Raw genomic sequence first — 14,703 nt, 5'->3', positions numbered from 1 at the left:
CATTAACCAGTTTTCTTGCTCTCTAGTTTTATGGGTTTTTGTTTTTAATTTCTGTCAACAGATGCTCATCTGCAGAAAATTTCAGATGCCCTAAAGCTCAGTCTGAGAACAAGATATGAACATGTGACTGAGGAAACTAATAAAACAGGATGTGGAGCCCTCCTCAGAATGATTTACACTGAGCTCTACATCACTGAGGGACAGAATAAAGAATTTTGCTTCCAACATGAGGTGAGGCAGGTGGAGAGCGCTTCCAAGAAGAATATCCTCTTTGAAACACCAATCAGCTGCCAGGACATCTTTAAAGCCTTGCCTGACCAACAGAGACCCATCAGAGTGGTTCTGACATATGGTGTTGCTGGCATTGGAAAAACCTTCTTGGTGCAGAAGTTCACTCTGGACTGGGCAGAGGGCTTAGAAAACCAACACATCAGTGCGGTGGTTGTGCTTTCATTCAGAGAGCTGAACTTGGTCAGAGATGAGCAGTACAGTCTCCTGGAGCTGATCCATGATTTCTATCCAACATTACAGAGCATCACAGCAGAGAAGCTCACTGTGTGTAATCTTTTGTTCATCTTTGATGGCCTGGATGAAAGCAGACTTTTGTTGGATTTCACAAAAAGGAAGCTTTTGTCTGATGTTACACAGAAGTCAACCATCAGTGAGCTGCTGACAAATCTCATCGAGGGGAATCTGCTTCCATCTGCTCTCATCTGGATAACTTCCCGACCCGCAGCAGCCAGTCAGATTCCTCCTAAATGTGTTGACAGGGTGACAGAAGTTCGAGGCTTTACTGACTCTCAGAAGGAGGAGTACTTCAGGAGAAGATTCAGAGATGAAGCATTCTCCAGCAGAATTATCTCCCACTTGAAAACATCCAGGAGCCTTTACATTATGTGTGGGATCCCAGTCTTCTGCTGGATCACTGCTACAATTCTGGAGCACATGTTGACTACAGAGGAGAGAGCAGAGCTGCCCAAGACCCTGACTGACATGTACTCACACTTCCTGCTGGTTCAGATAAAGAAGAAAAAGCACAAATACTCTGAAGGGCATGGGACAGGTGTACAGAAGCTTACCAATGCTGACAGGGAAGCTCTTCTGAAGTTGGGGCAGCTAGCATTTGAACATCTGGAGAAAGAAAATATCGTTTTCTACCAAGAAGACTTGGAGCAGTGTGGTCTGGATGTCACAGAGGTCTTGGTGTACTCAGGAATTTGTACAGAGATCTTCAAAGAAGAATCTGTGATCTTCCAGAAACCAGTTTACTGCTTTGTTCATCTGAGCATTCAGGAGTTTCTGGCTGCAGTCTACATGTTCCACTGTTACACCAACAGGAAGACAGAGGTGCTGCAGGACTTCCTTAGTAAAGACATCTTATCTCTGGAAGATCTTTTGAGCAATGCCATGGAGAAATCTTTCCTAAGTGACAGCGGCTACCTGGAACTGTTTGTTCGCTTCCTTCATGGCCTCACTCTGAAGTCCAACCAGAGACTCTTAGGTGGTCTGCTGGGTCAGACAAAGAGCAGTCCACAAATCGTCCAGAGAGTCATCAACAACCTGAAGGAGATTAAAACTTATGATAAGTGTCCTGACAGAAGCCTCAACATCTTCCACTGTCTAATGGAGATGAATGACCTTTCGGTACATCGGGAGATCCAAGAGTTCCTGAAGTCAGAGAACAAATCCGTGAAGAAACTCTCTGGAATTCAGTGCTCAGCTCTGGCATATATGCTGCAGATGTCAGAGGAGGTTTTGGATGTACTGGATCTGAAAGAATACAACACATCACAGGAGGGACGACAGAGACTTGTTGCAGCTGTGAGGAACTGCAGAAAGGCTCGGTGAGTCCAGATGTGATTAATAATATAAATTAGAGTAGATTTATAGTATAGTTCTTTAAATGATTCTTACTATAACATTCTCATGATTCTTTTTACACTGTTCCTGTTATTTATTTAATTTATTTATTTATTAGAAACATTAAATGTCAGTCTTTTAAAGCTACTTAAATCCCATAAAAAACTATTTTTTACTAAATAATTTTCTGGTTAGTTAATTTTTGGCATGTCTATAGCTTCAGTTGAAGCAGCCATTATGGCCACATGTGAAAAGGATGGGATAACACTGAATGTTGTCATAGTGATTTGATTTCAGCAGTACAAATACAAAAGTCAGTGACAACTATTGCTGCGGAAACACTAGCTGGTAGTCAGGCTGTACACGTGTCCTTGTGCAGTTGAAAATCATCCACCAAGTCCGCTTGTAGTTGAACACACAAACATTTATTTTCACAGTCTTGAGATCACAGTAGCCTGAATGTTCTTTTTTTCCCGCCTGTCCCGTTTGGCTCTTTTGCCATCAGAATTATTGTCTAAAGGCAAAGAAAGATGTCCAACTGATTTACTTTACCAAATGGACCATCCCAGCCTTACCAAATTGGTCTATTTGATTCGCCTTTGCTTTTATTGTTTATTTTATTTTATTTTCACTTGCTAAATACAGACCTGACTGGGAGAAAGAAAGAGGGAAAGAAAAACAGCGGGGAAGAGGAACGGTGATAAAGGGCAAAACCCCCCAAAAAACCAACAAAACAAACAGACAAAAAATACATATATCACCTGGATCACATGTTGAGAAAGATAAAAGATAAAACAAGCAAAAAAAAAAGATCAACATAATAAACAACATCACGATGATCTATGGGAATATAACAGTAAATACTAAATATTAAACATTATTGTGCAGCACGTAAGATCGACAGCGCACAGTGTGCTTTGAGGTAGGAGCCAAAAAGGGTGTAGTTTGTGTGTGTGAGCTAGGGCTGCTCGATTATGGCAAAAATGATAACCACGATTATTTTCACTGAAATTGAGATCTCGATTATTTGATGATATTTAACCCTTTAAGACCCACCATAGAACCAAGTCCGCCAGAGCTTATATTATTTTTTTACATGTTGTAGTGCCATTTGTGGGAGCATCTCAAGTTGCTATACAACTGTTATAGCCCATATTTTAATAATATGTCTGCATCAAGTCCATAGTAACTACATTAATTGCAAAAAAGTGCAATAAACTACAAAAAAATTGAAAATCGTTTTTTGTTTTTTTACATATATTTCTACTTGGAGAAATTTAAGAGGTTTATCCCACAAAACTTTAAATACAAAAAAGTTGCAAAAAATAGTTTACAACAACAGGAAAATAATTTTGAGTGTCTTCATAGTTTTATTTTGGAGATATACCAATTTTTATATACTGCAGGAAAAACAAAAAAACAATCCTATGATGCAAATTTGCAAAGAAAACAGCAGGTGCATCAAAATAAATTATTTCCAGCTGTGCAATTCGAGTTCTAAGCATCCCAGCAACTATTCAGAAAAGTCAAACATGACCAGTGTAGGCTTTTAAGGCCTACAAGTAAAAAACTACATTTTCCACGAAAATGACGTCACTTCCGGTTTCGGCCAGGAAATGGCGGACATGCGATAGTTCGCGCTGACGTCTGTTTCACTGTGGGAAGTGTTACGAACAGCTGATCGGATCGGCAAAGCTTCTGGAATATTATGCTTTTGTTCCTGCAAGCGCTTTTTATGCAGTTTTTGCAAAGCTTTATGTGGAAGGAAACCGTGACCGAGGACAAGCTGATGGCATCAGATGTAAGTGCAACTCCTCCGGTTTCATATGCAAAACAAATTATTGCGTTAGCTTAGTGGTTCAGGTTCTACAGGGCTTTAAAGGGTTAACAATAACAACGTATTGAATAATGACTTTAAAAAATAATATAAAATAGTGTGCAACACCACTGAAGTTTTTTTTTTTACCTCTCTTTTCATCCAACGGCAGTCACTCTCCTCTCCAAATAACTTCTGCTGAGCTTTCCGAGCTTCCCTCGGGTCCTCTTAATCAGCGGTCTCCAACCTTCTTTGCACCACAGACCGGTTTATGCCCAACAATATTTTCACGGACCGGCCTTTAAGGTGTCGCGGATAAATGAGGGAGGGGCTAATAATCGGCTCAGTCATTTTTAATGATCGTTGAAAGCCCAGATCGTAATCGTGATTAAATTTCGATTAATTGAGCAGCCCTAGTGACTCCCAAGCTAGTGTGAGCACCCGTGTGTGAGCATCAGCGCGCTTGTCTTAAAAGGATCCTTCATGTAATGATCTGCTAGAAGGTGTGGGGAGCCACAGCCCCGTCCTCCATGGTATCAAGCAGGTATGGAGGAGATCAAGACTCCAGACATCCAGAGGCCCCCAGAACACAAGAGACCAAGGAAGACCAACAGAGGGGCAGCTGCACCACTATCCCAGAAAGAGCTGAGGACAGTCCCAGATGAGGGCTCACTCAGCAGCCGGGGAGCAGAAGCCAGGGGGAGTTGCAGTGACGTGTCTGTGAGCTCCGCCGGCAGCCAGCTGTGTCAGAGTGGCCGAGCCCCAGGCCGAGAGGCCGGGGGCACCCCACCCCCGAAGGGGCCCGAGCGAGCCCCAGGCTCCAGGCCCCGACAAGCAGCCACCAAGGAGTGAGCCGGTGTGTACCTGGACGCCCATCCCCGGACACAAAGAACCATCAACGCACCGATGTCTGAGGGCGTCTGCCACTGGCAGGGGAAGTGGTGGGGGGAGATAGGCCTCCATACCTTGGAGGGCCTGAGATGTCCCCAGAGAGGTGGCGTCTGATAACCGACCTGACATATAGATGTTACAGGCCTTCGATGGGGTCTGTTTTTAACTGTTTTTTTAACAGAAAAGCAGAGACAGGAGACATCAGTTGCGTTCGGTCTGCAGGCTCTTCCTCGTCTGAGGCAGAGACGCGATGCAACAGCCTATCACACTCACCACTATCTCCCCCTTGTGGCAATGCCACGCAATTACATTGTCCATAACTCTAAATGAAAAGTGCAATACCACCATAAAATCAGGTCTTTTACATCAAAAACAATTCACAAAAAAATTACAATTGTGACCATACACTTGTGGGCGTCACATAGACACAGACAAATAGGCACACACAGATACAAACATCCATTCCCACCCACATGCTCTCATATTGTCATATGTCTGAATGTTCTGCACACTGCCAAACACGGTAAGAAAACTGTTTGACTCCACAGCTAGTTAAAGCCCCGTTAGTCCACAGTGCCGATTGTGACTACTCCCCCTGTGCACAATTACGATGTATTAAAGGAACAGAACGTAAAAACGAAATAAGGAAAGAAAATATAATTTAACTGTAAATATTACACTAAACAAAATTGTAAAGTAAAAACTGACATTCCCCATTATCTTACACTTTATCCTCATCCAAAATAATTCAAATCAAATTAGTAACAAATATACACTCTGTGAAATCTGAGTAAAGTCATAGATATATAGACCTTTTATCTTATGCAAAAACATTATCTATTTAATAAATCTTGACAACATCACTACGAGCGGCCATAAACCACTGATCATATGCGAAAGAGACTAACGTAATAGTCGACGAATGCATCTGCACATCCAAATCACACGACAGATGGAAGACGATGTAGCAGCATGATGCAGCCTTGCCGAGTCTCCATTCAAATTGTGCCAAAAGTGCAAACTTCAAACTATTTACCAGGTTTTAGGTTGTGAAGTAAAACCAGACTTATGATAAATAATTTATGCCATGCTTATTCCTGAAAACTGTCCCTCTTTTCTCTCCTTGGCTTGCATATTAAATCTAAAGAAAGATTAAAAATCGGTGGGTCTGACAGAGACTGGGAATAAATAATGTTTCATGTCAAACATTCAGATCAATTGAAACACTGATGTCAAGACAAAGTGTCCAGTTGTTTTTCATTAAGTGTATGAAGTAAATATAATGTGTCCTCTTCATAATAACATATTTTCTAACACATATGTCAACACAGACTTCATGATGTTTGGCTCTCAGAGAATCACTGTAAAACTGTGACCTCAGCTCTGATGTGCAACAACTCCAATCTGAGAGCGCTGCAGCTGAGTTCAATCAAGCTGCGGGATCCAGCAGAGGCACTGTTTGCTAGTCTGGGGCATCCAAACTGCAGACTGGAGACACTCAGGTCAGTTAACTGAATCTGTTGTTATTTCTGAAGGTCTTTTGAACTGTGAAGTGATGTCCTTATAACTCAACTGCAGTGTTGTTAGACAGATGATGCAGAGGCACCGATCCAACTTTATTATTTTTATTTATTTTGTGGTTCCAATAGTATACCTTAACTTTATTCATCCAGGACCTCGATTTTACTGGGTGATTGTGGGAACTGTATGTATGAACAAGATATATTTTAATTGATTCCTTCAAATCCAGCACGTATAATATTGGGAAATCATACACACAATTACAGGAATCTAAAAATCTTCAGCCCAGTATTGTACCAGTAACCATGACAGCTGGAAATATTAGGGGGATAATGTGGGTGCGACAAACACCAGAGTTTAGAGCAGCCGACTAATAGTCAGACCTTGTTCACATGCTGACATTTTAAAGATAAAAATAAACAATGAAATAAACAAATTCTAAAAGCATTATTTAGTTCTAATCCATGTGTACCAGTTGTATGATGGGTTCTGTAGGTTTAAGAAAAGCTGTCAATGTCTACATTTTTATTTTTTAATTAAGATACAAATAAAGACAGACTGTGTCCAAAACTTTGGGATAAAATCTTTTCTGTCAAAATAAATAAATGCTTTTACAGCTGAAGTAAAATCATCATGCAAGTAAAGTTTATATTTGCTAAAAATAAATGTTACAATCTCTAGCTTACACATAAACACACACGTGCTAAACTTTTGTTTGAGGTTTTAGACGGAGCCCAAATAGGTCCTTAATGGTTGGTTTCGTAAGACACTGCCTCTGTTTAATGATGGTCATCCACAGAGGACATAAATGGCTTCTTTCACTCCTCTCTCAAACCATCTGTCTTCTCTGTCCATAATGTCACAACTGGTGTCCTTGAAAGTGAGTGTGAGTGAGAGTGACCTTTGTCCTTTAGATGCAGCTGTATTTGTCCTTTTGGTGTGGCTCTTCTAGGTTGTGCCATGCGTTTTGAGAGTGGTCCTTTCATTTACCTCATTTAGAGGTCTGAGCAATCACGCAGAATTTCACAGTGTATACTATGTTGTTTAAATTGTGCTTGGGAGTTTTGACTTTGGGATTATCCCGTTTTTGTTTAAGGGTGTTACTATCATGGTCTGTGGCCAGACCATATGGAGTATGAGTAGAGGACCCAAATGCAGACACAGGGGAACAGAATTTGAATGTGAATAAAAAGCGAGCCTTTATTGAGCTGAAACATGAGAAACAAAAATACAACGCAAGATACCCGTGGGGCAAAACTAAATATCTGACTAAGCAGTGACCAGACTGTGAAACAACTAAAAACCCTGTCATGGTTCTGGGTGACCCAGTGTTTTTGTGTTTCATTTTATTTTGATCAGCCCCTGTGTGTATTTAGTTTGTGTCTTTCTGTCCAGTCAGTGTCAGGTCATCTGTTGTACCACCCCATGTCATGTTATTGTGTGTGACAATGGTGTTCGGGGCATGTTCAAGTCTTGTTTATATCTTCAGAGAGTGAATATTCATAAAGCTTGTTGCAGTGTTAACTAAGACAAATTACTATATATGGTTACAAAGTGTGCTGTGCAAACGTGGTTATATGATGTGAGTGCAGCCCTCCTAGGTTGTTGTGGTTATCTTGTCCACCCAGGTGGCTTCCTTCATTGAGTGCAGTCTGTTCTTCTCAAGGCTGCTTGTTTCCTTTATGAAGGTCTTGCACATATTCATATGCATGGTTTACATAGGGATCAAACAAAAGCATTCTAGCTTTTTAAATGGCAACCTACAACACATTAACCCTAACAACAATACAGTGGAACCCCGACTTACGAATACCCTGTTTCACGAAAAATTCAAGTTATGAAGGCGTTGGACGGCAATATTTCTGCCCGTGTTACTGCAAAATGCCAGAGTAACGAAATCCACTGGCTCTGATTGGCTGAGCCTACAATGCCTTCCGAATCATGTGACAACCCCTTGCCTTCTTTTCTTGCGTTCCACTTGAACGACATATTGTTGTTCTAGTTAGCAATTAGCCTATAGCCTATCATTCAGCATCGCATCACTCAAAACGCGCAATGGGTGCTTCGACTTACGAAAATTTTGGACTTACGAAAGACCCTCGGCAACTAATTAATTTCGTAAGTCGGGGTTCCACTGAACTGGTTCCGCATTATGTCCACTGTACATAGACTAAATACAGACAGGAGGTAATTAAGGGAAGTGGAAACACACGGGGACACAACTGACACAAATGAACGTCATGACGCCACAAGAGAAGGTGAAACTAAAACAATGCACACTGAACAAAAGACCTAAACAAAACAGGAAACACAGAGAGATGCAGACATGACACAGGCTTGACCTCATGAAACCACACAAACAGCAAATACATAACATGACCAGAACAGACTTACACCAGGGGACATGACGAGACTCATAACTAAGGAGACATGAAAGGACTTAATCTAGACTACAACTTAAGGCAATAACTAACAATATTAAGACTTAGCTTTATCTCATAAACTCAACTAAACCCTTAAATTTAAGAAAAGCACACAACTTGAACAAAATATAAACATAAGAAACCAATACAAAAAACACAAAACACTGGGTTTGCCGAGTACCAAATGTGTGTGTGTGGGTTTTTTTTTTTTTTTTTTTGCATGTTTGCACTTGACAATATTCTGTACAGTTTGCAATAGTCTGCATCTCAATTAGCTGTTTACTTGGTTTCTCAAAAGATAAAGGTAATTTAATAAAATAACACTCTGTAATTCACATGATTGTTATTCAGATTTGAGAACGTCACTTTGTCAGAGAACAACTGTGCTGCTCTGCTCAGTGCTCTGAAGTCCAACCCCCCCTATCTGAAACGTCTGGATCTAATAGCATGCAACCTGGAGGGCGCAGGGATGAAACAGCTGTATGATTACCTGGAGAGTCCACACTGCAAACTACAGTTTAAAAGGTCAGTTCACTTGACTTGGATTATGAAGGAAAAATATTTCTTTGGTTTTTGTTTATCAGTGTGTCTGCAGAAAAAACAATCACACATACAAAGAGAATAAGGATGCGTGTAGAAGGCTGACTTTGTGATGATCCACAGTAACAAAAGTAAAAGTTACTCCTCTTTTTAGAGAAAAAAGCTTTAAATGTGCAGTTTATATGGTAACATTGAACTGCAAAAGTTTATGAATTGTTAGTTTCACATGTCCACAGAATCTACATTTCTGGACTTCTGTCCAAAACAACACAAGATCTTTTTTTTGACAATGTCTGCATACCTCTAGTTAGAAACTCTACTACTACTACTACCCATTCCAATTTGACTTGAATCCGCAGATACTCTGCGGATTCAAGTCAAATTGGAATGGGAACTACACCCACCTCTTTTTGTGGAAAACAGTCAACAGGAGCAGAGCAGCTCTTTAAGTACAGTGTGTATAGCTTTTTGATAGAGACCTGGATTTAACATTGCATGGCTTCTAACTGCAAATGCGGCAAATTTAAATAAATATTTTATAGCCATTATGTTCTCAGAAACAGAAAATTCCTTCTTAAAAACAGATGAACTGTGAATTTGTCTGTATCAAAACTAAATATGACAGGAAATGTTACTTCTGTCCCATTCTCAATAGTAAGCTGCTCACTTCTTACTGGACCTACATCTTAACAGGTTACACCAAGAAGCACTGGCTGATCAGTAATAGTAACAACAATGAGTTGATTACAAACATTTGGGGCGACCGTGGCTCAGAAGGTCGCCGGTTCGATCCCCGGGCCCTCTGTCCTGGTCGTTGTGTCCTTGGGCAAGACACTTTACCCTACCGCCTACTGGTGTTGGCCAGAGGGGCCGATGGCGCGATATAGCAGCCTCGCTTCTGTCAGTCTGCCCCAGGGCAGCTGTGGCTACAACTGTAGTTTGCCTCACATTCACACACTGGCGTGTGAATGTGATAGTGAATGAATAGTGGCATTGTAAAGCGCTTTGGGTGCCTTGAAAAGTGCTATATAAATCCAGTCCATTATTATTATTAAATCCTGGATGCACTTATACTCAGTTTTAATGTTGTTTGATTAGTATGACTTTTTTAGTGTCTTTTCTCACTTTGTTAACAAAAAGATGTAACAATTAATGTTCTCCTGTTCTTGGTCCTGTCTCATTGTGTTCCTGCAGAGTGACCTCAATTTAAATGCTGTATTGTGGTGAGTATTATTCAGATACTGTAGTGGGATTAATTTATGTATTTCACTATCAATTCCAAGAGTATTAAAGATAATTTTAAGATGAATCATTGTTTTATATATATATATATATATATATATATATATATATAAAATAATAATTATACATAATATTCCATCCATCCATCTTCATCCACTTTATCCAGGGCCGGGTCGCGGGGGCAGCAGCCTAAGCAAAGAGGCCCAGACCTCCCTCTCCCCAGCCACCTCCTCCAGCTTATCCGGGGGAACACCAAGGCGTTCCCAGGCCAGCCGAGAGATATAATCTCTCCAGTGTGTCCTGGGTCTGCCCTGGGGCCTCCTCACAGTGGGACATGCCCAGAAAACCTCGCCCAGGAGGCGCCCAGGAGGCATCCTTGTCAGATGCCTGAACCACCACAGCTGGCTCCTTTAGATGTGGCTCTAGCAGCGGCTCTACTCTGAGCCCCTCCCGGATGGCTGAACTTCTCTTACCCTATCTCTAAGGGAGAGGCCAGCCACCCTTCGGCGGAAGCTCGTTTCTGCCGCTTGTATCCGTGAACTCGTTCTTTTTGGTCACTACCCACAGCTCGAGGCCATAGGTGAGACCCTGAGATACTTGACCTCCTCCACTTGGGGCAGGAACTCATCCCCAGCCTGGAGTGGGGACTCCACCCTTTTCCAGCTGAGAACCATGGCCTCAGATTTGGAGGTACTGATCCTCATTCCAAGATCTAAAATATAATTAACCCATTGCATTGATGTGCATGTCTGTGGATGTTTCTGTATTAAAATCTTTTGAAGACCAACTTGCTTTGCCTGATCTATGCAGAATCTCAGCATTTGGTGAAATATGTGAAATGTGAAATATTCTGAAACCTCTTTGTCAACATCATCATCCGAAGCCTCTCTCTCTTCCAAAATCAATTGGATGGCCCTCGCAGCAGATAATCTTTTGCCATCTTGATCAGTTGTGATAAAGAACCACACTGACAAAGTCTTATTTATAGTATTATGCCCCTAATTTGCAGGTGGGACAGGGTATGAGAAAATAAAATTTGGATCCCTCAAGAAAGAGGATAAAATGTGTGGGAATGTCAGAGCAGATGGTGTTGGTAGTTGAATTTTCAACAATGTTGCAACTTTGTGCGGAGCAGGAGGGGAAGAAAACACTATCAGCAGCACCAGAAAGGAGGAAGACAGAGTGTGGGAACACAGGACCTGCACTTTCAACACTTTTATTAGACCTGGGTCCAGTGGACCCGAACACCTTGTATGTAATGTAAATGCGTGGGGGGAGGTACAGTATGAGGTCATTGAAAATTAGTCCGGATTTATGTTCTTCACAGAAAATAAGCCAAAGCCAATGAATTTCAGGTTGAAAAAATAATTAATTGTTTAATTTTTCTTTTGAAAAAAACTGAAAACGGGTCTCACAGACCCGAACACCATACAAGGGTTAAATGGGATTCCTGTTTTGTAATTTTGCAGTATATGGAACATACATATATTTGTTAAAGGAGTACAGTCCATCTGGAAGGTATTCAGAACACTCAACTGGTTCTGCATTATGTCATGGTACTGTCTTATTCCAAGATTAATTAAATTCATTTTCATCTCTACACACAATGCACTATAGTGACAAAGTCAGAAAAATGTTTGTAATTGTTTCAAATGTATCAATTTTTTAAATATGAATATATACTAAAATATATTAACAGCCAAAGAGTTCAGTCTTTTTTTCATCAAATCAGTGAATGTTGTTTCTAATGGTCCACAAGTCCTTCAGCTGTCTTTTGTCAAACTGTAAACAGGCTATCATGTGTCTTTTACTGAGGAGGGGGTCCCATCTGACCTCTCTATGATACAGACCACGTTGGTGGAGAGCTTCAGAAATGGTTCCAATTCTGTCTATTAACTCTATATACAATTCCTTGGACTTCAAGGCTTGGTTTGTTTTCTGGCATGCACTATCAAGTATGGGACCTTATCAAATCACAATAAATCATAATACCTAATCACTCATAAATCATGTCCAGTCAAATGTATTTTCCACAGGTGGATTATTATCAAGTTGTGTGAAGATCTGACAGATGATCAATAAAACAGGAAGCAGCTAGCTCAGTTTTGAGTGTCACAGAAAGGGCTGCACATACTCCCCTGTCCCCTGTATGTTTCGGTTGATGAAAAATGCATTTGTCACAAAGGTCAGTCTGTAGACCAACAGATATACATATAATTAGAGAATAGCATTTTAGTCCCCCGATATTAGAACAAGGGCTCTCAGAGATTGCAATTGCAGTCTGCTGTTAGCTCGTCCATATTATTAGGGAGCAATCACACATTTCCCATGATTACAGAATGGAGAGATGGTGTGTTTTGTCTCCCTTTCGGGTGACGATGCTCCCTCCCGGCATGACACCCCGTCTATTTCTCCTGATCTCGCTAGGGATGTCGGGTCTTTGAATTAAATTTATCAAATAAAGTTCCATTTAATTGTCTGTGTAACTGCAAATTATGACAAACCAGTACTTTTGATTTCTGTACCTTAATGGCCACAATGGGCTTGTAATTGGCTTTAACACACACACATAAATATATGCAAATATGGTTATAGGCATACATATATTTGTGTTACAGTTAACATTTTCTATCATAACAGATGCATTGCAGTGTGATTATAGGTATATTTTACAATAGTTTTATTGAATGAATCTTAAAAAGAATACCAATGCACCACTATCTTTGTGTTAGGGTCCCTGGGTCGTTGACCCAGTGTTTTGTGTTTTTGGTTCTTTGATTTTGTTATTTCATTATATTCTAGCTTTGCTTTATGGGTTTTAGGATCATTCTTAGTTTAGGTTCTCTGGGTGGGGTTGGTTAGAGTTTTAGTGTTCTGGTTTTCTGTCTGTGTTCTATAGTTGCTGTCTTCCCTTTCTGCTGTATCCCCACATCCAGTCAGTGTCTGTGTCTGCCCTGGTCCAACGTCTCTGTTCCCTTTGTTATAGTGCCTGCCCGTGAGTCTGTGTTATGTTTCCTGTTTTACTTTGAAAGTCCATGTCTGATGTTAATGTGTCTGGTTTTGCTTCCCCTTGTCTCGTTAGGCCTGATTTGCCCCAGCTGTGTTTCCCTCCTGTTACCCATTCCCTGATTGCTCCCTCTGTGTATTTAAGCCCTGTGTTTCTTAGTGTCTGTGTCGTGATCTACCGTTTATTTTGCTGTGTGTTTTGGTAATCTGCCGGTGTTAGTTTCTTTTTGACCTTTTTCCAGTTATGTTATGTTTGAGTTCAGCATTAAAGCTGTTTTGGTTTAAGTTCTGTCTCCGGAGTCTGCACCTTGGGTCCTATTCCTGTCCGCACACAGCCGTCACCTAACACTTTGTCCAAATTGCCTACGGGTGATCGTGGCTCAAGAGTTGGCAGTAGTGATGGGCAGATGAAGCCCCATGAAGCACTGAAGCTTTTCATCCAATTGGTTCACCCCAACGCGAAGCTTCATGAAGCTTCATTTGCTCTAGCAGGACACCTACTGGACGTAAAAATAATAGCTGGCATGAATTTGAAGAGTGTGGCATTTTGCACACAGCCTGTAAATGTCAACAACAAAAGGAGTGTGTAAAACATGTATATTGTAGTGATGGCAGTATACTGTGTATATTTATACTGGCAGTATGGGAAATGATTATTTGGAAATGCTTGAAATGGAAATGATCATTTACTGTGAGGTGAGGTGTGGTTGGGGTGTGGACAGTAGTTGTGCTTTTGTAACGTTGAGGTATGGACAGCTACACACTGAGGCTTTGAGCCTCAGTCCTGCCTGTTCACATTTTATTCTGTAAAAACTAAATTTTCACTGCTTTTATAACCTTTAGTGGGGAGAACATAGCTGGGATTTAATGATTTAACAAATCTTTTGAATCCTTTGTCCTCCACAATGCTAAATGGCTGGGAGTCCTCAATCACCATGGTAACCAGGTCTTCATCTATTTGAGATTGTTCTCCTGAGGAAAGACAATAAAGACAAAGCACAAATATAAATATCACATACGTAACTTATTACAGTTGTATAATATTGTTATATCATTTAGTAACATTACTGCATCCTATATTATCATTGCATTTGATGGCTCACCTGGTCTTGCTCCACAATCGGTGTTCCTCTTATTCTCATGCAAAGCTCTGTAGTGCCTAAGCATGGATGTTGTTGTTATATCCCAGCTCCCTGGCACAGAGCAAACACTTCTCCTTGTACAAAAGTCAAGACAGCTCAACATAAATTGTATTGCACCATCAGTATTATGAAAATACATCTTCTGTAGAAATTTGCATACCTTGTTGGGAGGAATAAGATCAAAATGTTCCCACACAGGGGAGGACATCCTCCTCTTCTTAGCTGGCTCCATTCTCTCCTGACTTTCTCTCCTCACTCTCAT

At 40.8% G+C, this 14,703-nt stretch overlaps 1 protein-coding gene across 2 annotated transcripts in view; it reads left to right on the top strand.

Annotated features, from left to right (window-relative positions):
- LOC101475656 (NLR family CARD domain-containing protein 3-like) overlaps window positions 1-14,703 on the top strand; it is a 60,371-nt gene that overhangs the window by 5,894 nt on the left and 39,774 nt on the right. Inside the window, exons 5-9 of one of the 2 annotated variants that reach the window (XM_024800696.2) lie at window positions 62-1,844; window positions 5,899-6,069; window positions 8,863-9,036; window positions 10,246-10,274; window positions 10,460-11,963. In XM_024800696.2, the coding sequence (XP_024656464.2) occupies window positions 62-1,844; window positions 5,899-6,069; window positions 8,863-9,036; window positions 10,246-10,261 (2,144 nt within the window). In that variant the 3' untranslated portion in view covers window positions 10,262-10,274; window positions 10,460-11,963. Of the gene's footprint in view, window positions 1-61; window positions 1,845-5,898; window positions 6,070-8,862; window positions 9,037-10,245; window positions 10,275-10,459; window positions 11,964-14,703 lie in introns of those variants that run through there. The other variant, XM_076880958.1, reaches the window with a different exon arrangement.

Source organism: Maylandia zebra, unplaced genomic scaffold, assembly GCF_041146795.1.
Source record: "Maylandia zebra isolate NMK-2024a unplaced genomic scaffold, Mzebra_GT3a scaffold02, whole genome shotgun sequence".
Lineage (NCBI taxonomy): Eukaryota > Metazoa > Chordata > Actinopteri > Cichliformes > Cichlidae > Maylandia > Maylandia zebra.
Note: the sequence above shows the minus strand (reverse complement) of the source record. Positions and strands in the feature narration are given on the sequence as shown.